The 26,673-nt window shown below is 39.5% G+C and overlaps 1 protein-coding gene across 2 annotated transcripts; it reads left to right on the top strand.

Moving 5' to 3' along the window:
• The first annotated feature begins 361 nt into the window (after positions 1 to 361).
• CPT1A (carnitine palmitoyltransferase 1A) lies at positions 362 to 26,673 on the top strand. 2 transcript variants are annotated; one of them, XM_053449495.1, is made up of 19 exons: positions 362 to 449; positions 7,565 to 7,722; positions 8,590 to 8,732; positions 10,282 to 10,459; positions 10,904 to 11,005; positions 12,831 to 12,968; positions 14,320 to 14,397; positions 15,650 to 15,757; positions 18,547 to 18,631; positions 20,810 to 21,005; positions 21,149 to 21,337; positions 22,097 to 22,202; positions 22,707 to 22,823; positions 23,149 to 23,313; positions 23,601 to 23,735; positions 23,909 to 24,061; positions 24,698 to 24,811; positions 25,454 to 25,546; positions 26,272 to 26,673. In XM_053449495.1, the coding sequence occupies exons 2-19, from the start codon at positions 7,582 to 7,584 to the stop codon at positions 26,368 to 26,370; spliced, it is 2,340 nt and encodes a 779-aa protein (XP_053305470.1). In that variant the 5' UTR covers positions 362 to 449; positions 7,565 to 7,581; the 3' UTR covers positions 26,371 to 26,673. The 2 variants fall into 2 exon arrangements, with proteins under 2 accessions (XP_053305470.1, XP_053305469.1); XM_053449494.1 differs by lacking the exon at positions 18,547 to 18,631 and adding an exon at positions 17,816 to 17,903.

Below are 26,673 nucleotides of genomic sequence, written 5' to 3'. Positions count from 1 at the left end.
AGCGCTGTTACAATAGAGGATGGTGAAAATATTTATTAGAGAGACCTTAAAATTGACAGTGACTTTCACACGCCTTAAGACGTACTGGTGCAAAAGGCAAAGAAGCTCCGATCTCGTGAGCTTACAATCCATGAAGAATATGACCTAAAAACATGTAATAATTCAGACTTTTGCACAATGACATAGACGAAGCAAACAAGGTCACGCGTGAGTTATGACATCCTTCTGGTGGTTGAATGAAATTCCAGCTCTTGTACGGCTGCAGGGGAGGAAACCTCACTCGCTTTAGTATCAGGAAACAAAGCTCACTCCTCCTACTAGGAGGAAGGGACTGGGTTAGATCCAGGAGAGGGCTGACTCTCCATTCTGTGAGTGGTGCAGGAGAGAGAGAGAGGCAGGGATCCGGAGAGAGCTGTGGCTGCAGCTTAGCTGAGGATAAGCAAAGACAGGTAATACAAACGCGTCTCTATCGTTATTACCCGTTATTTCTATATATATCGCCAACAACTGCCGCAGCGCTGCTTAGAGTCCGTACGGTCAAAGGGTCCAAGGCGAACCCGTACATTAGGTAAAGAGGGCCCGGCTCGCAAGCTCACAATCTATAGGGGCTGGTGCTTTATATGCTATATAAGCAGGTGTAGAGGGTTAATTTAGGACGGCACTTCTGTATTGTAACAGCGAAGGCTGTGCTAGTAGCCAGGCGTGGATTATTCTAACTTTCGCAGCAAGCGCACAGCATTCTAACAGCGGCTTAATGATCAGGATCGGTGAAACGACATCCGACCGAATGATATTGATCCGTATCGCTGGCTGCGAAGTGCATTGTGTAATATAGAGGCAAGGCTCCTTATTAGATGTTACCATTGGAGATTCCGTCCTATGTGTGCAGGGCCACGTTGTTTAAAATGCAGATCACACCTGTAGACGATCGGGTCTACGGAATGGAAAGCGGACGCCGCCAAGCACTATTGATAAGTGTATAGATTAACCCCATGTGTGCCGGGCTAGAAAAACGCAACTGTGTGTAATCCTTTTTTAGTGCTAAAACCCACCTGGCACTGAAAGTGTTAATAGCATGCTAAAATGCAATGTGGCAAACCGCCGTAGGGTTAAATATACACAAATGAATGGTCAGATACGGCTACATCACCCATGCAGCAACATAGTATCGTTATTTACAAATAAATGTATCACCCGGTTTAGCTGTGACATTGTCATGTGCACAATGATACATTGTCAATACGGGAAGCTCAATTGAACACCTCCTCCTCCTCCTCCATATATTGAAAATATATGAAATTGCCCGAATGTTCTTTATTTTTCACAAAAAAAAAAGTCCTAGTTCCGTAATTTAATCCTCGCGCGTTATAGGTCTATAGCGATGCACGTTGTCGGTGTCCGCTAGTGTACGCTGCGCTTGTTCTAGGCAAAGCCTTCACCACAGGCATGCTCTGCAATGGGTGACCTTTTACCTACTTTCCAGTGTAGCAGTGGTCACGTGGCTCAGCACCAGTTTGGGGGTTGGGAGTGTTTTATGTACTGGGAGGGGGGGGGGTTGTTATAATAAGAATACAGAGCAGGCGGCAGCTGTTACGTCCTTGACTTAAAAGGGGATGTATGGATTGTAAGAGTGAAAGGGGGCATCGTAGCCAAAAAGAGAAAGCACTTGCCAAGGACTAACAAATATTTGTGCTGACACGATATACGCTAATGTGCTACAAGGCAAGAGAAGATGACGCTATTATTATTATTTATTGACTTATATAGCGCCATCATATTCCGTAGAACTGTACAAACTCAACCAATCCATGATATCTTGTGTAATGTACCCCTAACTCCTTCTAGATTGTAAGCTCCTTGTCACCTTTTGCTCCTGCCTAAACAGTTGTGTCCTAATTAACCATGAATTTATAATAATAGTTACAATCATTATATATATATATATATATATATATAATGTGTGTGTACATTTATATGTAATACATATATGATCTTAATGATGAAGCATCATGACTCATCCAGCAGTATCATTTGTTACATAGTGGGGGGGGGGGGTTGACATGTCAAAGTCATCCATTTTATGCATTGGGGAAAGACTACCTCCTTAGCCTGTCTCTCCCCCCTCCCTACTACAGACACCCTTCTCTCCCCCCTCCCTACTACAGACACCCTTCTCTCCCCCCTCCATACTACAGACACCCTTCTCCCCCATGACATCAGCAGGCGGCATGATTGAATGAATTAGCTTCTGCAAGTAGGGCCACGTTAAAAAGTGTCATGTCGTGCATCTGTACTTATTTCATCACAGTATTGTTTTTAAAATGTTTTCTTAAATATCATAATATTGCTTTAAACAAGACACATTACAGACTTTCTATTTTTTTATATCTACATACATGTCAGGATAAAAGCCTTGTGACATCACTGTTTTGTTTGTTTTGTTTTTATATTCTGCCTCCAATTTGTTTATCTTCTCCCCTTTGTTTCTTAAACAAATAGAATGTTGGGGTCTTTTCTGGAACACCCTGCACATGTACCTCGTGCCATACTGACAAATCTCTTTTTGGCCCCTTACAGGCACTTAATCTATAAGTAAAAAGCTACAAATAAGCTATGATCTAATCTTCTCTAACTATTATTGTTTTCAGGACAAAGTCAATGTTCACATGGCTAAGGCAAAGCAACGTGTAAACGCATAAAGCCATCAATAGTCACTTTTCTGTTGATTTTTTCAGGTCTCTGTCCCTTTAAAGGGTAATTGGGGTCTCGTTGGCCAAAGGAAAAGGGTATTTTTAGTAACCGAATGAAATTGGTTCTTGTTTTAAGCTCTAGTTATCTTGGCTTGGGCTTTAGGCTGTGTACCCGTTTATCTTTTGATGTCCACCTTCCAGAGTAATTGTCCATTGTTTAGCTTTTCTGTTGCCTGGATGTAGCCGAGAGGTCATATTGTCCCCCCAGGATTGTGTACTGAGTGCAGTTGTGTGTTTTGTTGGTTTAGAAGTGTCCTTGGGCATTATCATCAAAGGAGCCGTTTGTGTCATTGCCTTCAGGGCAATTTGCTTACAGTGATAATTAAAATACCTTTGTAGTTGGGGGTGGTAGATAAAGAGAACAGCCTCCCAGCAGAAGTGGTAGAGGCCCAAATGGTTCATTTCTTCTTCTGCGCTGTTTTTCTTCTCCAAAAGTGTATATTCCACAGAATAGTGATAATTAAGCTTATTTTCCCCCATTGTTCAGTAAAGTGCAGATGATGTCACCTTTGAGTCTCCATGCAATGCACCTAGCTTTCCGAGGCTTGTATAAAACTTTGTCAATCCATACTTTGTTCTGGAACAGGCTTTTCATGGTCTTAGATTCATAGTAGAACGCATTCTTCACTATCTTATCAGAGCTCTCGTAAACCAATTGCTTTAATCTCCATTATCTGCTCCGCTGAACTATAGACTCTTCGGAGCCAACTGTGTATAATAAATGCTTTATTCCTAATTAGCATAACATGTTATACCAAAGATCATGCTTACCCCAAAACTAATACATGCAAATGATTGTATCTTTAGCATGTCTGTAGGCATCTCACATAGGTACCACTAAGAGGTCCATTTGGGCCAGGCCAACCTTTAGTGAAGACAACTACTACTATTATTATTATTATGCTTTATTTGTATAGCTCCAACGGGTTCTGTAGAGATGTTCAATGAGAAATGCTGGTAATTATAACCAATAAAGATTTTGTTACATTTGGAACATTCGATTAGTTATTAAGACCTTTTACTGTATTTATATAGCGGCAACAATTTCGGCAGCGCTGCTTACACTCCATAAACTCAAAGGGTCCGACAGAACCGGCTGAGATAAAGCAGGCTTGGCTCGCAAGCTTACAATCCAGGAGGCGTTTTGTATTGCCGCTGCCTGCGTCCTGCTGCGTACAGGATATTCGGGCTGCGGGTTGTCGTAGCGATTCTGAGAAACGCATTTCCTGCCTTTTTTTTTTGTAAAAGCAGAATTTGCTAGACACAGAAGCCGCAACAACATACTTTTAATTAAGTCCAAACATACATTTAATTAAGTCCAAATAAAAAAATATCTCGAGGGTTAAGGATGTGGAATACTTTCCACACCCTTAACCCTTAATTGATCTTCTTTGGTTTCCATAGTATTTCTTACGCACGTGTTCCAGTGCTGGTTGGTATAATCTTGGCAGATATTGTTATTTATTGTTTTTTATATAGCGCCTTCATATTCTGCAGCGCTGTACAATGGGTGACCAGGATATAACAAGTAGTGTAACATAACAATTAGACACGTTGTGTTTCTATATCCAGCGCGAGACACCATAGAGAGTTGTCACCAAGATGCTTTGCAGAAGCTTGCGTGGTTTCAGTTTCAGAACGTTGTAAGATCGCTATAAGATTGTGGGACAGCCGAAATATGTTGGCACCGAGACACCGATAAGATTATTATTCCGCTTTAGTGATCGGTGTCCCTTTAACGCTAATGGAACATCGCTGGGATGGCATAGCTGTGGCTTAAGGAGATGTCCCGCTGACGGTCCTGTGTCCCGCACACCTGCCATATGTTGTTTTAGTGAAGGACGGCGGGAGATCTGGAGTCCGGCCGCCGGCAGAAACCCGACCTCTGTCACGTAGTAATCACATAACCTCGCTGGAGCTCAGCGAGCTTCCGTGTACTAGGTGTTTATGGGTAGATATGCGAGGAAGCGTCTCCCCCAAGAAGAAGCCGTAATGGCACACTATGGAAGGGAACCCCGCTATACCCGGCCTGATGGGATTTTTGGGGTTTTATGACTGGTTAATACATTAGTAGTAGTAGTAGTAGTAGTGAAGGAATGGGATTCGCAATTAGCCTCTGACTATTTGCTTTGGCCCTAATGTGGCCCCGGATGTTTTGAATTAGAGTGCAGTTAGCTAATGTCCCTTATAGTCCCTTCAGGAATAATCTGTAGCTTGAGCTGCCATTAAATGGGCCAGACTGGGGACAACGAGGTCCTTTAAGGCTGGTGGCCCGGCACTTTAAGGCTGGTGGCCAATAATGATATAAGTGCAGCTATGGACGTAACATTTTTATGTAGGACGTGGCTGGGGATATCCAGCCCCTGGCCGCACGCTGCAATCTGCCGCTTCATGGCATCAGCAGGCCTAATTTAGTTCAATTATGCTGAAGGAACACCATTTCAAGATAAGCGCAACACCCCTGGTGATCAGAATATAGAATAATATAATAGTGGTCCGGCACCTATTAATATATCAATGATTTGTATGATAACTCTATATCTGGTCTCATCCAGCATGGAAGAACGAATGTTGATAGCTCTGCACTATTGAATTTTAAAAAAAACAATCTTATTTGTAGGAATTAATCCTAAACATCTGTTTTCCTAATTATTTTGTATCCCTAGAAACCCTCAAGTATTGTGAACACACTTCATTTACCGGAAAGCATTAACACACACATAAAGACACAGACCTAACACGTCTCGAGATCCCCGGGTAATTTCCCAGCTCGTTCGCTGTCCTTGGATAAACCGGCGATGTACGGTGAAACTGTAGGACCTTTGGCATCTAGATTAATCCCAAAGCTCCACAGAAGGTTTGCATAACATGGCGTATTAGGGTAAATATTACAGAGAATGTTGGCTGACCCTTTGGTAAAGGACGCACTTGTCTTTGAAAGCCAACCGTTATTAACTATTTCAGTGGTAACATTTTTACTTCGCTGGTAGTACTTCATTTAGGCCCTTGATCCCAGCCATCATGACCTATGGTTGCCGGTTGCTGTTAGGGGTATCTTTGTAAGGGTTATATTTAGAGGACACCCCCCACCAGCTAGAGATTAATGTGTGCTCCAGTCCATAGTGCACATGGGGAGGGCTGGCACCTTCTGGATTAGGAGTAAAGGTAAATCCAAGTAGGCCCTGGACTCTCCTATTGCCTCGCCCGTAACTAACCAACACTAACTCACGTCCTAACACCGCACATGCCCACTTACTCTAACACATGCCACAGTCCAACACACTCGAGTGAGCTTCAATGCCTCTTCCACACAGTCATGTAAGGTTGCATTACTTGACTCCACTAAACCTCTGCCTTTGTCCCAATGAGGCCTGCTTGATCCATCTGAACCGGCCGGGGAGGTCAATTATCCACTTGCCTCCACCCAGGCCATTCCGCCCCTAAATTAAGTTACGTTCAATGTAACAAATGACCCCTGCTCCCTCAAGATGATAAATGTCCTCATGTACCATCACTATGTGCTTGTTGAGGTCAGATAGCACCAGAGGGACAGGTCCTTGAAAGGTCTTTCCCTCTTAGACTTCACCGTTCCATTGAATCCGGTACACTGAACCCAGAAACTATTGTCAATTACAAGCAGATCTTATTAAGCAGTTTAAAGGGAAAAGGGAAACTCTTATCAACCTTGTGATAATAACAGGATTTAGGCTACTGTGCCTTCTACAAAGGAGGTAACTTGAAGCGAAAGTAACAGGAAGGAACCCCATAGTACCCAACATTGGATGAGTTCCCGCTGCTGCCTGCTTGTGCTCTTAAAGCTTTGATACAAATGGCAACTATGAAAATTCCGGTTCGGGAACATCAGTTCTTTGATACCCAGACAAGAACCAAACTTTGCAACATGTGAAAGAATCTAGGTGGTGTTCTGAACAGCATTCCTTTGATCCAGGAACAAAAGAAACATTAATTGCCTTAAAAAGCAAAATTCCACTTTTCTACAAGCACCCTTTCTTTTTTTTTAAAGTGCTTAAGGGGCGATTTAATAGACTTATACCTCTTTGTTTATCCGCCAGATCTTTGGTGTCTTGGCGAAGTTAAACGGTACCTTAATCCGATCCGTACCGAAGGGTACAGAAATATAGAACAGGAACATGTAGACGCAAGGACGGCCGTTTAATCTCATTCTTCATAATCCAAGAGCTCAAAGAGTTTACAATAATTACATTTCTTATTAAAATGTTATATAAACTTGCTGCTTGTTATGGACAATAACAGATTTTTTGGATTAAAAATAATTGTAAGCTTGTAATGTGCCTTACATTTTGAAAATCCCTAAATACTCAGTGGATACGGTATTGTATTATAGGGCATACTGTAAATACTAGATTATTGTAAATATGTTTTTTTAATCTCATAAGGGTCTGCCACTGGATTCTTTTATGGTAATGTGAGGATTTTTTACTTTTCCGAGAGAGTAGTAGATAAATGGAACAGCCTCCCATCAGAAATTATAGAGGTTAAGACAATAAGGGAATTTCAACATATATGGGTTAGGCGTAAAACTATCATGAATCTAAGACAAGATCAAGGACAAATTAAGGTGCGAGTCTTTACATCGGGAGGAATGGATCTGATCTGCTGTCGATTTCTATGTTTCTAGGTAAAGTTGATATTGAATGATATCTAAATGTAGTTTAAGAGTTTAGAACGTTGATAGTTCCCCTTGACCATGATCTGGAACTTGGAACATCTCATCTCGACGATATTGTCTGGTCGTATAACATATATATTTTCTTTCTATGCTTTGCCATTAGGAGTGTGGTGAGTAAGAATGGCAGAAGCCCATCAGGCCGTAGCATTCCAGTTTACGGTAACTCCAGATGGAATTGATCTAAGACTAAGCCATGAAGCTCTCCGGCAGATCTACCTATCCGGCCTCCACTCCTGGAAGAAGAAGTTCATCAGATTTAAGGTGAAGTAACTATGGTTCATAAAGAATACCACCACGCTGCATGCTATTACAGGAATAGACATGGTTTCTATAGACATATCAGATGTTGATGACTCAGAGGTGCCTTTTTCAGAAGTCTTCACTGCTCTTCTGGACCAAGTCGGCAATATGTCTCATACGTTTAATTTTGATTACTAGAAGGTGTTGGTGTAAGCCAATGTTTAGAGCTCCCTGGTATCTCTGGCGGCTTTTAAAAGCATATTAAGCTTCTTAATTTTTTGGGAGGCAAGGACAGTAAAGTAAACTTAGTTTACAACTCGAGAGCTACCAGTTGGCTGCCCTGGCCTTCCGAGTATCATCTGGTTGATTGGAGGCCAGCTGTCCTGTTCTTCCATGCCTAGATAAGAAAACATAGGCGGCATTACAGAATTTAATTTATGGTTGTGCTATAAATGTTGCTACCAGTATAAAATATGTTTATCTGACTTAAAAATAAAGATTTCCCAGGTTTTAGAATAGAGGAACATGTTCCCATGCTCTTCAAGACATCTATATTTGGATGCCATGCCACTCTTTGTTTATGTGAACGTATAATACGTGTTTCACAAGCAAAATATATAACGAGTGAGCTAGTCTTCTCCTTATCAACCTTGGTTTTTTTTCTTAGAATATCTACTGTATCTTCTCAAATTGTGTTACAATGTATTAAAGGTAACGCTGATTTCAGACAATTATAATTCTGCTAAAACAAATAAATATTCAATGATTTTAGTCATGCTTTCTTGGCAGACTTGTCTGATTCGTCACTGTTATTTCTCCCAAAAATGTGACATTTTTGAGTCGCTGCCGAAAATATGCATTTTGCTTATATGGTAAATTTCTCCACAGAACGGAATCCTCACAGGAGTCTTCCCAGCAAGTCCATCCAGCTGGTTTATCGTAGTTGTTGGAGTAACATCTGCCTCTATCTACGCCAAAGTGGATCCTTCATTGGGATTAATAGAGAAAATAAACAACACCCTTAGCAACACGTAAGTGGCGCGTTTAATCTTTTTTGTCTGATGATAAAGAGATCAGGAGCCTTCACGAAAGGTGGAGAACTTCGTTCAACAGCAGGAACAGCCTTTACTTCTTTTATTATTATATTTATACATTTTATTACATTTGTAACACTTTTATAACTATATGTAGCATTTGAAAGAAAAATATTAGCTTACCCACTTCTGTTCCGCTCTTTAGCTATGAGAATTGCCTCTGAAAATAAACAGTTTTTGTATATGGGACCAATGGGGTGTTCTGCTGCCTGGTTGTCCATCCTTGCTCTTGATAAATCCAATGGTTTATAAATAAGATTTCTTTGGCTTGTGTCCCGTCTGTTCTTTGAATTCATAAAACTCTCCATTATCTAATAGTAGATATGGATTTTGGTTCTGCAACCACGGCAAGTCATACATGTAAATAGAAATGAACTCAGAGACCGAAATCGGGAATAAGTTTTCTTTGAGAGACTGCCAACTTCTCTCTAACTTATTAAGAATTGACATCTGTACTTTGCACGGTATTGGGGCCGATAGGCTTTCTGATTGTTAAAAAAAAAAAAAAAAAAAAAAAAAAAAAGTACATAGATTTCCAGGAAATGATATCATGGTGATTAAGCAATGGGTGATTGTAGTATATTAATTATTTACCACTCATGACGTGGACAGGATCCATCAGATGAAACATGACCCGATCTATGTGCGTAAAATAATGCTACTTCGGTTTTCTTGGCTCAGAGGGGTTCTTGAGACACCCCCTTTGGTGGCATGGTTTTATTTTGCCATATCCTTTGTTGGTATGAACACCATATTCTACAGGATTACAGAAAACCACATAGTTATAGAAATGCAATGACCTAATGGCCCAGTTATCGGAAACTGAGTTAAATTTAACTGATGGAGGAAGTGGACTTCTTCATGGAGTCTCAGACTTGCATATCTCAGTATTCCTGTACTGTTGCTTCTTACAATGCTTTTATATTTCTATTATATCAATTTAATGTTTCCATATAAAAAGCCCATAAAATAATGGAAATCTATAATCTATATGTAAAATGAGAGCTGGGCAGAGGGAGAGACCCAAAATATTTCTCAAGAAGGGCAAGTCTGTTGTACAGTATTTCTTTATTCTCTACAAACTTTGTTTCTGAAACAAGGGTATCCGGCGATCCAGGATAAAGCATGCAGAAGTCTCACAATAACTACTTCCATTTTCTCAGCAAACCTTAGGTCTACTTCTTCCATCTCCATATAGACAATGTGATGCCCTCCAACTGACGTGGACATAAAGCTCCTATTATTGTCATGGAGTAGGTTATAAGCTTGGCGCACATCATAGGAATTGCAGTCTCCCAATGACTTTAGAGTTACATGACTCTTGGCAACCCCTGGTCCATCATCTCTACCAACACAATTGAAAATGTCATAGTCTTTGTTGTCCTCTGTGTGCTATATATCTGAATGCACCCCAAGGAGAAAAGCCTCTTTGTCTTCTCTTTAATTGTTTAATTAATACATGCCCCGTGATTTCTTATCTTTAAAGAGGATATATGTCGATGTCCAGCCAGACCCAGGACATTGTCAGTGGCGTGGTGTGTGGCACAGGCTTATGGGTGGCCCTTATTGCCACAATGCGGTATTCTCTGAAAATGCTCCTGTCCTACCACGGATGGATGTTCGCTGAACATGGAAAAATGTCGACCACTACCAAGATCTGGATGGTTAGTAGATCATGGAAAGATATATCAGGTCATGCCATATTCCAGGTATATGGAGCCTATGTCCATGTATCTGTAATATTGTGATATACATGTTCAATGATGCAATGCAAAGAGTTCAACATGCAAAGATGTCAACATGCAAAGCTGACATTTGAATGAATACATTTGAATATGTCCTTTGGATTTTCTTTGAAGGCTTCAAAAATAGAACTGATTCTCCAGCATCAAAAAGTTTTAATTTGAAAATGAAGTTATGATTAAAAGATCTTATTCAAGAGAATTTCATATGTTCCATGCTCGGCGTTTTGCAAATTAGTTGGACAACAAAATCAGATTGTCTGTCTGTCTCATCTCTAAATTAATAACGAGTCAGTGAGACGATATACCTCGCTGACTTCATGATGATGCACATAACATTTTTGTTTGTTTGTTTCATTTTTCCAGGGGATGGTTAAACTCTTCTCTGGACGGAAGCCAATGTTGTTCAGTTTCCAAACGTGTCTTCCTCGTCTCCCAGTGCCATCGGTGAAGGACACCGTTAGAAGGGTAAGCTATAAACGCAAAACACTATCACATGGTGATGGGCCACCGTCGGGTGCCATGGTACCATACACCTTAGAAAAGTCCCGACAGTGGGGATCAAATTAGAAGCTGAACTAAGAGTAGGCTCATGGTGCTCAAATGATACAAAACAGAAAGCATGTAGGAATTTCAGTCCTACTTGGTGGACCTGAGCTTTGGAAGGACTCACGCTGGTTCTCTCTGCCCTTTGGCTTGTACAACTACGTGATCTGTGCTCGGGCGGCCTTCTTATTATAGAAATCCAGATGTTTCTTTTACAAAAGAATAAAGTCATGCCCAGAGGCTTTTCGGATTGCTCCTAGAAGCTGGATTTGGAAATTTACCCATTAGAACTATTTCCTCTTGGCATAGAAAGGGGAATTCTATTCTACCAAGGATCTATCCAATCCCACCCATACAACTTTCCGCCCACCTACTCTACTACACTTCGGAAAACACATTCGGTGCATTAAATTTACCCAGAAAAAAGGAAATTAAAAAAAATCACATGAAGGGATTTTTAAATAATATAATAATAAATTTAATCATTTTTAATAATTATCATTTAATATAATTGATCAAGTTATTTGAGGGTCACGTGTCTTTTATTGTGTATACATTTTAGGAAGAAGTTGCGATAAGGTAAGTATCTGAAGATCTGATTCATTAAGCATCTAACACGCTATATGCTTAAGCCAAGCTTCTTGCTTATTACAAATGGCTTTTATTTACGGCTCTGACGTTAAAGTGAAAATAATATATTTGTGGATATGTTTCTGTTGTAAATGAATCCTAATAGACCATGAGAGACACAATTACTTTCTGGAGTCTCTTGTTTTATCTACTAAAGTTTATGAATTAACAGTTACAAAGTTTTCAAAGACGATTTGGAGAATGCATCACAGTTTAAAATTTCTTGAGTTAATTTGGGGCCAGATAAGACTTTTCAACTTTGGAACCAACCTAGAAAAACTCCTTTTTTTCCCACTCCGATCATAAGACCAGCATCGTCCGAATAAGACAGATATTCAACCCAACTATGGTCTTCAATCTCAAATAGTCCTCTCCGTTATGTTCAAAGGTTTTATTAAATCAAAATCTTCATAGATGGCTGTACAATTGAACGTGAAGCCGTACATCATTCTTAACAGCACAGTAGTAGTATGAATAATAATATGAATATGGAAAAAATAGCTTTCTTGAGTGCTCTAAATTGACATGCCTGCATGCTTGTTTGTACAGAAGTGTTTTCCTGAAACGATACACTGATCCATTAAGATATGAGTGCCCGTTTCTAATGCAACGCACAGCTAATCACGTTTGGCTTAATAGAAACTTTGAGAAGTGCTGGATTGGTTGTCATTGGCTTGCCGGAGCCTCGGTTACTGTTAAATTCCCAATTTAAGGGCGCTCTCCCAAACTGGGACCTGCACTGTTCTACTGGATAGCCACAGTTTTTTTCAGTTTCCAAAAATATCATCGATGTATCCACCTCTTTAATCTCAGGGATTTATTTTACTAAAATCGTACTCTGCTGTATTCATTGCAAATAATTTTTTTTACATTTCTAGTATATCATATAGCCCAACAATTGTGCCCTTATTTTTTTACTTTTGACTCCGTTACTTGTAGTTTAACCATGGAAACATGGAAAATGTTATACATTGCCGACTGCTGGCGTATACACAATATGTTGTCATTATACATTGATGGTGGTGGATTTGGGCACCTTCTGTTTGTAAAATTTTCCAATTATTGCTTCTCCTGTTGTCACCTGTAACATTAAGACCCTTTTGTTTTGTCCCTGAAGTATCTGGAGTCTGTGAGGCCGCTCATGGATGACCAACAGTTTAAGAGAATGGAAGGTCTTGCGAGTGATTTTGCTATTAACCTGGGACCAAGACTCCAGTGGTACCTGAAGCTAAAATCGTGGTGGGCCACCAACTATGTAAGTTAAATGCCTTGAATGACTACATTTCTATGACAAAGAATGGCAAAGAAAATATATACTCCCCCCCCCTCTCTCTCTCTCTCGCCCCACCCCTCTCTCCCCCTCCTCTCTCTCTCTCTCTCTCTCTCCCCCTCCTCTCTTTCCCCCTACTCTCTCATCCCTTCTTCTCTCTCTGTCTCTACCTGTCTCTCTCTCTCTCCCTCTCTCTCTACCTGTCTCTCTCCCTCTCTCTCTACCTGTCTCTCTCTCCCTCTCTCTCTACCTGTCTCTCTCCCTCTCTCTCTACCTGTCTCTCTCCCTCTCTCTCTACCTGTCTCTCTCCCTCTCTCTCTACCTGTCTCTCTCCCTCTCATTAATCTTGATTTCAGTGTTATAAAAGTGTGGCTTTGTTTTTAAGGGTACCTTATGGCTAAATTCACACCATAAAGCACCCATGAGATGATCATTTGGGTACGAGAACCTGAGGGTCAGCTTGGCCTTCACGTTATGAGTGCCAAACATGTTTCATTTCAACCCGTTTGGAATTCTAAAGGTTAACTTGTGTTTTTAATACATTAAGGGGAATTTGATCTTTGTAGGAAATTGAACTGGGGCCATAAACCGTACACTTCCACTGGGCTAAAAAGAAACTGTAACGTCAGTTCCTTGCATTAATTATATTTGAGGCTAAACAGCCGGTATAATGCTGAATCATATTATCTTTCCAAAATGCTGATGGCAATTGGTATCCTTATGCTCGATTTTACTTGTTCTATATACACGGCGCTCTGCGATGCTGAAACATTAAAATAGGTGCCTTGTAATAGAAGGGGACACGCAGACACCCCAGAAATTCTTTACGAATCCGCTAAACTTGGAACAGGTCCATATTTTTCATCCAAATACCGTATCATTAGCTATATTTGTTTTCCAAGAAATACAGGGAGCCATTAAAATATTGTGATGACGCAGCCCAAGCTGCCAGCAGGCGCCCCAGACCAAGGCTTTGTAAATGTTCTAGTAGCGAAAGGTTCCGTGTAATCTCCCAGCTGGACATTCCGTTATTAAATCGCCTGCAGATGCGTGGGAGAAATATGTGTGTGTGCTGCACAATTTATTTTAGGCTTGCTTTGTCTAGTCTAAATATTCCGCATTGCTATAAAAGCCTTCAAATATATATTAAAAAAAAAAAAAAAAACTTTATATAAATGTCTGCATATACTGGCTACTAAATGTAAAGTTGTAAATGTGATGGTGCGTTGTCATGACAACAAGTTACATTTATTTTAAATCCATTCATATTTAGTGATTTTTCCTCGTAACCTTGTTTGTTTTCAAGTGATTATTTTCCGTGATGTTTCCCTTTCAGGTTAGCGATTGGTGGGAAGAATATATCTACCTCAGAGGCCGAGGGCCAATCATGGTTAACAGTAACTATTATGCAATGGTAAGCTATGCTATAGAACACGGGAACTTTTATATGTGAACATCGTAGGCAACCATTGCCTTGAGAAACTCTCGGTGTGACTTAGAAGCTCCAAATATGACGGTTTCACGGTCATACCTTTTAGGGTAGAGGTTATTGTGAGTTGTGGTGGGTTCGTGGTGTCATTGTAGCCTGTTTTTATTCTAAATGGTTCCACACCCTTGCCATACATTCCAGTAATATCCCCGGCTCTTATGGAATGGAGAACAAAACCTAAATCATGAGAAATTGCACAATATGGAATCCAAAATGTCTATCCATCTACACAACAAAGTTTAGATGTGGTGCTTGTAGAAGGGTGGAATGTGGTCTCCGTAGGAGGACTGTTAGCTAGTTGCACCTGTACATTTGGCACATCAGATCATATACGGCACACTGTGACCATTAGTGTTCTGTTTATGGTTGATGGCCAGCTGCTTCCTTCAGCCTTGGGCCCAAACAAGATTTACTAAAGAAGACAACAATGTATACCTTCTCCATCCCCAGTTAAAAGAAGAATCTGGTGCACATGAGGGTTCAAGGCCCATAAAACAAGAGAAATATTTGTTACGGGTTAATTATGTAGCGCTATGTTTACCTGCCTCCAAGTTCCTAGTAAATGATATTACCGCTTGTACTACAACAAATCCAGCAGACCATAAAACTGTGTGATGCCAATGATCAAAGTGCACTCTTATCAAGCGTAGTAAGGGGGGGGGGGTATCATTTTCACCATTGCTAGGAAATGGAGGCCTTACGCACCATAACTCTAAATTTGATTTTGAAGGCCGTCGGAGTTGTAAATGACCGTGGCTGGCTAACTGGTTAATGTCTCTTTTATATGTGACTGATTAGCTATGTTCAAGGGCAGAGTGTTATATCGTTTGTATAGAGGGAATCTGATATTCGATGTCCGGGCCGGACTGGCGATCATGAGGTGGCTCTGGCACTTTGAGGCCAGCGGCTGTACCCGATGATGTAGGTTACCTTTTTATGCTCACGGGGCGTACAGCCAGGCATATCCAGCATTTGCTTGGTGTGCCAGGTGGCCAGTCGGGGGGGCCTTCCGATGTCCCTTTTCTCTACAAGCTCAGAATATTTGCTGGGTATGAGGGTATCGCAGGGTTCTACAGCCCCAAAATCCCCAATGATGTGTATAGAAATGGCTTTATCAATTACATCGTAAAAATGAAATGTATTATTCTTCTAAATGCCCGATATATTTACCCCCCAGGATTTCCTGTACGTGCTGCCAACTCAAATCCAAGCTGCAAGGGCTGGTAATGCCATCCATTCCATCTTACTCTACAGGAGAAAACTCGACAGGGAAGAAATAAAACCGGTATGTGCTTTGATGTCTGGCCTTTCACCTCTCACAAGGAAAGCGATTGTTTTTTTTGGGTTGGAAAGCGTCTTTTCCGATACGTTACTGTTCCCAATCCTTTTTATCAACAGAATATTTATTTGTCTTCTCGCGGGGCTATCGGCCAAAACAAACGTTAGCAGGAAAAAAAGGCCGATTTTAGGTTTTAAAATGCTGTCAATGGTCCTGAAGCCTTTGACATATTTGTAAGAATACAAATAAACTTCCCAGTGTTTGACAAAATGGCGTGTCAGACAAGAAGCCATTTTGTCGCCCCCAGTGCGTTTTTATACGTCAATGCGTTCTGGAGGCCTATGTTGCCCCTGGTCAGGTACCAATACAACCTCTACACATTGGGGGTATTTTTGGAGGGAGTACTGTGGCCCCCTGGTCCAAGCACGGCAGGCCTAACTCACCTGGCACTAAGACCAACCCTGGTGTCTGCCTGGCACCATTGGTGTTTACCAGCTGGTACCCAACCCCTTTTATTAAATTGTTCACGTTAATGATTTATTAGTCTTTATAACATGCTTTAACATGGATTAAGGGAGCAGGATATTTCCCAAGAAGGGAGGTGTGACCCAAAAAAACAACACAGTCCATTGCAATGAATTGAAATGTATCATTCAAACAATAACTACAACACTAGAACTATGAGAACGTCATGTAAATTGGGCTAAAATGTCTCCATTTTGTAATTTTTTATCTTTCACGAAGTATTAAGTTGCACTGTTGACGCCTCTTTAAATAGAATCTTGTTTTATTGCGACCATGTTTTTGTAAACCCCTTTCTTCAATGTCCTCTTGTTTGAACCTTTAACGTCATTGTTCCTATAAATATGTGTGTATTTGTGTTTTCATTATCTCATGCAACAATGGACATTGCGCAGATCGATCCAGAGCCATTACGTATAATTTGTTTGCCAAACAGACTGGAAGAATGGAGCATTAACATTACAGGCTGCTTGCCAGGGATTCTTTTTCTATTATTCCTTAAATAAATGGATGGTTTGTTATTTAGATATACATTTTGTGACAGTTCTTAACGCTGTTGCTTTGCACTTTTAATTTCTACCTCCCTGAAACTTTTAGAGACCCCCAGACATGGGCACAAAGATCTAGTATGGGTAGCATGATGCGATTTTATTACAGCCTCCAGGAGCAACACTGCTTCCTACAGTCCAATTAGCAGAAATAAAAATACAATAGGAAGAATGCTAGTTTTTCATTTTACCTAAATCCCTCATTCCCATCATAATGTTTCTCTTTTATAAGAGATCATTTTTTGCAATATATTTCATCCCAAGAGTAACATTCTATATGATTTATGTAAATTAATTAGGTTGTTATACAATATATATACAACTTTGTTTTTTCATAGCACTACTAAATATGATAAATATTATTAACTAAAAATACAGTACTTCTGGATATGTTAGTGCTAAATAATAATAAAAATAACTAAAAAAATACAGTACTTCTGAATATGATAGTGCTAAATAATAATAATAAAAAAATACAGTACTTCTGAATAAGAGCGTGCTAAATAATAATAATAAAAACAAAAAATCACAGAATTGCTGAATATGATGGCGCTAAATAATATTAATAATAAAATAATTGACAGCAGTGCTGAATATGATAATATAATAGTATAATAATAACTATAACAATAACAACACTGCTGAATAGGTATATTAATAATTTAATAGCATTTCTATTTTTGTTGCCATTTTAAGGATTTGCTGTCAGAAATACTATGAATAAAAAACAAACAAAAAAAACGACCATTTATTTAAGAAAATAATGGAAAAACAAAACTATATCCCAAGGTCTGCCTTTGGAAACCTTTTTCCTAGCTCCCCCATAACATGTTATACTCTCTGCTAGGAGAGGGCCGGATAAAACGTAATAATATAATAATAATAATAATAATAATATATATTTTTTATTTTACATCGAACAATATATTGATTTGACTAAATGTAAATGCCATCATTTTGACTGATAAAACATTCGGCCCACTGTGTGGTGTAGATACTCCTCATGGGATCCACAGTGCCATTATGCTCTGCTCAGTGGGAAAGAATGTATAATACTTCAAGGATCCCCGGAGAAGAGACAGGTAAGAGAGTCCAAAGGCAGTAGCCGTAGGCAAATAAAGCATCCTGCCAAATATTAACCGAGAGACATTTCGGCCATCACGTTTCAGACTGTCCTACTATCAATTCCGCGCGTTCTTTGGTTAAAGGTGCTGTTCCACCTATTCTGTTGAACAATTGGCTTTTTTGATGTAAAATGTGACCTCATTCCTTTTTTTTTTTTTTTTTTTTTTTTTTTTTTTTATGGAAACACTGAAATTATTCGATCAGGCACTGATTGGTTGTTGCCATAAGTGGAACAGCGTTTTTAACAGTCCGTACTTTCTCTTGAAAGTCAACCACAAATGGTTTAGAAGACGCCTTACAAACACTGACTGATCTAGACTCATAAAATATTGGTGATGTAGCGACACGTTGTCTCGCGGTTAATGTTTAAGCGGATACCTTGACCTTCCCGCCTTTACCTACAAGGCTGCCTTGCAATGTCTACTTCTTGCTTGTGACATGGTCTTCATGTTTTAGGTTCCTGGATTTCATCTTGGGTTCTTCCATCATTCCTGTGTCCATACCATATATTTTTTTTTATTACTTTGTGCTTGTTTAACTATTTTATTTTTCATATCCATCCCTGTTTTTTTTTTGTTCACACTTTATTTTTCCTTTCAGCTTATGGTTAATAATACCATTCCAATGTGTTCTTCTCAATATGAACGAATGTTCAATACTAGCCGTGTACCCGGCATTGAGACAGGTACAGTGGCAGTCCTGTCTTTCACGTTGTCAGTTATCTTAACCCAACCAAATGTGCAAATAAAAAATATATAATGCACGTGGCCGTATGATAGTTTATTTATTGGACTAATTTTTAAGTTTTTTTTTTTTTTTTTTTTTTTTTGCGTTGCTGAAGAAAACAAACAGCCTAACAAGTGAACCATTTACAAACTCAGGGTCGTACGACATAGAATATAAAGTTTCTTTGTAAAGGACTCTGACCGTAATTATTGGCCTCTACCACTTCTGATGAGAGGCTATTCCCTTTATGTGGCACCTTGCCGTAAAGTAAAAAAAATACCAACCCCCAACCATGATGAATTTAAAAAAAAAAACAACTTTGCGCTAGGGGAAAAAAAACTATCCGGTATTCTGTTATTCCCTAATTCTCCTAATAGAGAATGCAAGGGGGCCATACCATTTTACTTAGACCTTCGCTACGTTCCTTCTCAGTTATCATCATCTTAAATTAAATAGTGCCATACGTTTGAAGGTTTTGACAAACCTAGAACCGACAGACTAAGACGAACCGCTGCAGTAGGTAGAGAGGGCCCGGCTCACAAAGCTTACAATCTAGTGGGAATGGGGTGGAGAGAAACATAATGTATGGAGAAGGACGGAGAGCTCAATCCAGAGTACTTGCGGAAGTTCTCTGAACTGCACACGAGTGTCCTGCCTAGAAACTCTTTCTTTGTGAGTGGTTCACTTGGCATACATTTAAATGCTAGTAATTCTAGTAATCAATCTAATATAATATAATTTATTTTAGACTCCACTTTTAATCTGCTTGACGCATCACAATTTTTTGTTTTTCACCCCAGCATTCCAATTCATTTTTGCGCCTCTTAACTTCTTGCTGTCCTGTTCTTGCATGGATTCATCTGGGACTAACTCATTTCCTCTGCTTTCTGAATTAAAATCAAACATCTCGTAGATAATTATAAACTGCTTTGTTGTTATGTACTGTGGTGTGTTGGATGTATACGTTGTATGTATTTTTATATACCTTGTTCATTATTTTAAAAAAACATGTTTATAGCACCCACGTGTGGAGCACTTATATTTAAATAATGAACCACCCCCATTTTCTATAGAATTAATATTAAAAATCACATAGAACTTAGAAAAATATAATTGCTCGTACTTAGTTGTATTGACTAAATAAAAGGCCCATAATGTTCCATTATAGTTTTTTCTATATGGTCCAGTCAATCTGCATAAAAAATATAGGGTCCATACATATAATGTAACATTATTTGTTGTATATGTGTAAACAGGGATAAGGTATGCTAAAGAATGATAACATTAACTGGCTTATTCTTTAGTAAATTAAATCTAGAACATTCTAGAAGGTTCTAATCCCCATTCATGCCTCTAACTGTAATTTGTTATGCAGGGGACATATAGTCTACAGCCCTTCTGTTTAATTATTAATTAAGCAATATTTATAATACAATCCCAGTATATAAATAGAATATTAATTGCCGCTATCGAGCTATCATAGTATTATTGTTCACAAGATAAAAATAGGTTTGTGGTTTACGTCATATTTTGATATTAGAAGCAAAGCTGAGCAGTTCCGGTTCCCACCAGAATCACAAATTCCCACATTTCAAGATGTCTACCCATTACTCAATGATAAATAAATAAATAAATGACTCCTTCTTAAAGAAATTGAATATCGGGGGAACGGATATTCTCTCATTCCTTTTATTTTTCCCCTTTGTAGTTGGAACCACAAATAAATGAGGACCCGACATTTTTCATGGGGTGGGAAGGGCAGGAGATAAAGCTCAAAGAGTTAAATATTTCCTTTCCCCTTGCCTTTATCTTAACTCATCCCTGCTTCCTCTTCATAAATTACCCTACCTGCCCCACCCCCATTCAGTTCTCCTTCCATTTATAAACTTGCCCCCATAATCTCCCAAACTGCCTAATTGCCCTTCATAACTTGCCCATTGGCCCCCAAATTCTTAGAAGTAAGGGTTTGATGTCAATGAACACCAGGCCCTCTCAAAGCATTTGCCGCTCTACTAGGGTTAGACGCATCAAGATAGACCAACCCCCATCACCATCGACAAAGTAGTAATATTATAATTCAGTGTTTTTGATCCCGGTGGCTTCTTCTATTCTATTAAAAAACATCTCGTCGTCATAGATACCATTCAGCATGTGAAGGACAGCAAACACATTGTCGTCTACCACAAAGGACGGTACTTCAAAGTGTGGTTGTACCATGACGGACGATTGCTGAAGCCAAGAGAGATCGAACAACAGATGCAAAGAATTCTCGATGACAAGTCCGAGCCGCAGCCCGGCGAAGAGAAGCTGGCGGCTCTTACCGCAGGAGACAGGTAGATACATTTTTCTTTTGTGTTTTAATAAGAATTTTTGGAACTTATTTTTATTTTTTGAGGTGTATGGTGAAATGCCAAATACCATTATGTTATAAGCGCTGATTTAAATGTATTATTTATATCTGTTTTCTACCCTGCAGAGTACCCTGGGCTAACGCGCGCAAAACTTACTTTGCAAACGGAAAGAATAAGCAGTCCTTGGACTCCGTGGAGAAAGCAGCTTTCTTTGTAACACTAGATGATACCGAACAAGGTTACAACAAAGATGACCCCGTCACATCTCTCGATAACTACGCCAAGTCTCTGCTGCACGGAAAATGCTACGACAGGTACGTTCCTCATCCCTGGTCAAAGTGTTTTTTTGTAGAACGGGTACATGACCTCTGTAACTTGGATCACCTGCCATACTCCAGCTGAATGGGAGATGTATTATGAGATATGATTTTGGGGAGAGGGGAATACCTTTCATTTGGGGGTTCCCTATGAACGTTTTCTGAGAGAGGAGGCATTGTAGGAAATTAAAGGAATTGGATAAAGGATTCCCCAGCCTACTTAAAACCAGCACGCAAGGTAACTGGGGTAGAGAATAACCTTTTCAATATTCATTTAATACATTTTTACAAAGAAGCGCATGAATGAATTTTTTCATTAGCGATGAATGAGATGTATACATTATACCTTTGACTGTCAGTATCTGTGAACTAAATCCCTCTGCTATACCGTCTCTTGCCGATGCCCCTCATTTATATAAACTCAGAAGGTTTGCAGGGTATTGCAGCCCTGAGAGTCACAATGATCTCTATGCATATAAAAGGCTTGGAACTCGCCAAAGGTCCAATCAGAATGGATATATTGGAGTTTGGCATTTGGGTTAAGCTCTGACCAGCATGACCATCAATTACTTTGTAGGTTTCTTGTATACATCAGGACAGTCACAGTTATAGTCGGAGATGAGTTTTGTTCAGGACGGGCGTAACGCGGTGTTATAAATCTGAGGGACACTCGTTGGAGTTTGATATGGGTGTAACTGTGCCATTTTCTTTACCATGTTTACCGGTTCATAATCAAACTGTTAATTTTGTCTTTAGGTGGTTCGACAAAACAATCAGCTTTATTGTGTTTAAGAATGGAAAGATGGGCATGAACTGCGAGCATTCCTGGGCCGATGCCCCGATCCTTGGTCATCTGTGGGAGGTGAGTTCAATAACTGTCTAAAAAAAAATGGACAAAATGTCCCTTTCGCCAAATGCTACATGTAATGACCTCAGATATTATCATATGGATATTTATTATAATCTGATCAAAGGTTTGTAGAAGGAATATTTAAGATTCAAGTGCAAAAATGGGTGGAAACCACCACTTTTAGGTCACTGAACTAAGGTGACATCACATCAAAGTGTTCATGACGCGTACTTCAGCAGGAACTCTAGTTATGAGAGGCATAACTTTTTTTCATATACGAGGCGTAATAAACTTCCAGTGGGCAAATTTTGTTCACATAGGGTTATGCTTGAAAATAAATTGCGTTCTTCAATGTGATGACATCATCCACATAGGATTACATATTTACATGCAGGTGCAATATATTATTTGTTTTATATAGCACCATCATATTCTGTAGCGCTGTACTATATATAATATATTATAGATAGATATAATTTTTATGCATATTGTAAAATTATCCTATTATATTTGCAGTATGTCATGGCCACAGATAAGCTTGAATTGGGATATGAAGCGGATGGACATTGCAGAGGGGAACAGAACGCCAACATCCCTCCTCCAACCAGGTTGCAGTGGGACATTCCGGAACCGGTAAAATGCGTTTGAACGTAACATTTGATTGTTTTATGTCATTGCCGGTTTAAATGTCCATTCAAAGGCTCGTGCGCGTTGAATTCCGCTGTTGCCCGCTTTAGTTGAGCGGTGCGTAAATTGCTGCTCTTGGCCGACTGGCTGATGGATCGCGGGAATCGTAGTTTTGCAGCAGCTGAATGTCTGTAGTCTGTCCACTGATAATGTCCTTTGTATGGCTGGTAATTGAGATCACCGGCAAGTTACCTGAGCCAACTTATCTAAGAAAGAAAATGTACTTGTATATTTTGCATCGATGGAAAATCCTTGTGTCTTCCCGTTCCAGTGCCAAACCGTGATTGAGGATTCCCTGACTGTTGCCAAAGCTCTCGCGGATGACGTGGACTTTCATTCCTTCCCCTTCGACGCCTTCGGCAAAGGAGTCATAAAGAAATCCAAAACCAGCCCCGATGCCTTCGTGCAGCTCGCTCTCCAACTGGCTCACCACCGAGTACGTTCGCTTCATAGACCTAACTATAAAATAAATTGTTAGCATGGGTTATTATTCGCAAGAGATCTTAAAAATAAACCCCAAATCTGCTGAATTTTTAAGGACAATTCTCAGATTCTTGGGGGTTTTGTGTTTTATCTTTTTTTTTCTTCTTTCTTCTCTAGCGTTGTTTCTTATAATGGTCATTTCCGGTTACCTGTCTGTGATTATGTAGAACACCGATGGAGAAGGGAAAAAATATTCTTTATTGTTGATAGATTTTTTTTTTATTTTTTTATTTTTTTCAGGATAAAGGAAAGTTTTGCTTGACCTACGAGGCGTCGATGACCAGGTTGTTCAGAGAAGGCAGGACAGAAACTGTTCGTTCTTGTACGTCGGAATCTAGCAATTTTGTTCTGGCAATGGACGACCCAACACAGAGTGTAAGATTTATGCATGCGATGTATATAAAGCTCTAAAATAAAAAGACATAAAGATTTCTTTAGTAACCAATAATTTCAGTATTATTATTATTTGTTTGTATATAGCGCCATCATATTCTGCAGCGCTGTACAATGAGATTTAATATATATATCATTTTTTTGTGTCTCTCCAGAACGAGCAAAAAATCAAATTATTCAAAACCGCGGCAGAGAAACATCAGCAGATGTACCGCCTTGCCATGACCGGCTCCGGCATTGACCGTCACCTCTTCTGTCTGTACGTCGTCTCCAAGTACCTGGGAGTGGACTCTCCTTTCCTGAAGGAGGTGAGTAGCCCTGTGTCTTGTGAGCCTGGATTAGCCTAGATGGGCGTCTAACACTCACGTGTCGGGCTGTTCATCCCACGACAATCCATCATATGTTTGGTCATCCAAAATTTGGTGCGCTTTTTGTGTTAATGAGCCATTTCCGAGATTGACGAGAGCGGATCTTCTACTATAACGTTGCTATGTTAACAGCACATCAGGAAGCATTATTGCTTTATATGGCACCATCATACCCCGTAGCGCTGTACAATGGGCATTGTTTTGCAGCTTCACTTGGGCCCATGTAATATTTTTGTAAGCTTAGAACCACTCAAACCTATTTTATATAGCTACAAGCATTCTGTAATAGACATGCCCTATTATTATTATTATTATTATTATTATTATTATTATTTATATAGCGCCAACAATTTATGCAGCGCTTAATACAATACATATATGCAAGGGGTCTGACGAGACGAGAATTGACAGAAAAAACGATATAGCTCTACGTTTACCTTGTTTAATTTCACATGGTCAATCTTTGCGGCCCATTCGTTTCCACACCAGCAGATGGTTTTCAATGCCCATAAGGGTTGCTCTCGGGGAAGCCGATTGTCCTCTCCTCGTATTTTTAATATCCTTGAATCCCCTCAGGTTCTGTCCGAGCCGTGGAGACTATCAACAAGCCAAACACCCCAGCAGCAGGTCCATCTCTTCCAGCTGGAGAAGTTCCCGGAGAACGTTTCAAGTGGTGGTGGCTTTGGACCCGTAAGTATATTTTCTCCCCCAAATTCCAGTAAACCAAGGAAAAAGTTTTTAAGTCAAAAGACTCAAACTTTAACTCAAAAGTTAAAACACCATTTTTTCCCCTGTAAAGACTATTTCTGAGGAACACCAGGCTTCCTCGTTACACGTGAAGCCTTTATTGATCAGTCAACGCTGAAAGATTCCATCATTCGCGTCTCGTTAGCGGACGTGGCCTGTTTGTAATCTCATCAGAAATGTGATTTAACGGCTAATATCTCGAGGAAAGCATCTTCTCGGTTCCCTGCATACTGGTTCTGGTCCTTACCCCTATGGCGAGGTTTTAATCCCAAAGTGGTTATCACCATAGCAGCCAGTGGACATAGCAACCAGTGGAATGTCAATAAATCTAAAATGGATCACCCTGCAAAGGGATTTAGACACTTAGATTTTTAGTAACATGGCAGATGCATTTTAACATAGAAAAATGTAAAATGATGCATCTGGGGAAGAAAACCAAACATGCTAATTATAAATTGAATGGTTGGTTATGGCGGGAATCCGCTGGGGATTAGGAACAATTTATGGAATATTCAGTACAATTTAGCCCACCGGTAACTAAAATGTGCCAAAACTAGCTAAAGTAATGGAAAATCCTATTTTCAGGTTGCTGATGATGGATATGGCGTCTCCTATATTATCGTGGGTGAAAATCTTATCAACTTCCATGTATCGAGCAAATTCTCCAGTCCCGAGACAGTAAGTAGTTTTTTTTTTTCATTTCATTGTAGCTTTTATATTATTTTATTGCAACTTTGTAACGAAACACACTTTTTGCCCGTCACGTAACATATCGGAACAGCAGCCTTATTTTTACCCAGAACAGCCAGCTTCCCGAGGAAAAGGGGCAAGTTTATGATATTCTTGGTATAGAAGGGTTAACCCTGCGGTGAATTCTGGAAGCCCCAGCTGTCCGCATAGCCGTTCATTTAAGCCGAAGTGTATGTTGCGAGTATTTCTGGCCACATGCAGAAGCTGTGGGATCAATTAAAATAAGGGGGAATTCCTTTGGGACTTCCAAGTTTGTTTGTTTGTTTTTCGCCTTATTTAGGTCTCTTAAAAATAATTTTAAAAAAATCTGAAAAGACAAAAATATTTATTTTATTATGTATATATAGATATATATAAAGCGATGGCCCTTTATAGAGTTTAGTGAAGTCTGAACCTTTAGAATCACCAGAATTTTTTTTTTTTTAATTAAAGTATCCTAATTGACACATAATTAATAAAATAAAAAAAATAAAAAACTTTAATTAAGCGGATAAATAATGAATTGTGGAACTAATAAGCCACAAAAAATAATACCAGATATTCTGTTTTTATAGAAAATGTAGATTTTTAGTCGTCTACAAAAATGTTGTGTCTTGAACATCATATTAATACAAATCTGTTTTTCTTGTTTATTTTTTTTTTTTTCTCCCCAGGATTCGCATCGTTTTGGTAAAAACATCAGACAAGCGATGCTCGACATCATGGGCTTGTTCAGCCTCACCACAAACAACTCCAATAAAGGAAAAAAATAAAAGATCCTTTTGTAGGGTAATTAGCCTGGAAAAACCATTCTGACCTAGTTCCTAGTACAACGATCCATTTCACTGCAACCGTACGGACAGAAATCACTTTCGTAGTTACTAACCGTAGTGACTGCGCAGATCCGATCAGATTTGAACACCCTTCCTTCCTCTGGTTTCCATTACTTTTATACATTTTATTGTTTCAATGACTTTTTTTTTTGTTTTTTTTTTAATTCTGTTGCTGCTGGAAAGTCATCTGAAATGTTACAAAAGCTTCCCGTTTAACGATGGATTATACAGAAACCTGTATAA

Source organism: Spea bombifrons, chromosome 10 (genome assembly GCF_027358695.1).
Source record: "Spea bombifrons isolate aSpeBom1 chromosome 10, aSpeBom1.2.pri, whole genome shotgun sequence".
Lineage (NCBI taxonomy): Eukaryota > Metazoa > Chordata > Amphibia > Anura > Pelobatidae > Spea > Spea bombifrons.
This window is presented reverse-complemented; position numbering and strand designations above follow the sequence as displayed.

Coding starts and splice junctions, on each gene's coding strand:
- CPT1A (XM_053449494.1), top strand. CDS start 7,582: ATGGCAGAAGCCCATCAGGCCGTAGCATTCCAGTTTACGGTAACTCCA. Junction 15,758..17,815: donor ACAGGGAAGAAATAAAACCG/GTATGTGCTTTG, acceptor TGTGTGGTGTAG/ATACTCCTCATGGGATCCAC. Junction 24,812..25,453: donor GTGGTGGTGGCTTTGGACCC/GTAAGTATATTT, acceptor TCCTATTTTCAG/GTTGCTGATGATGGATATGG.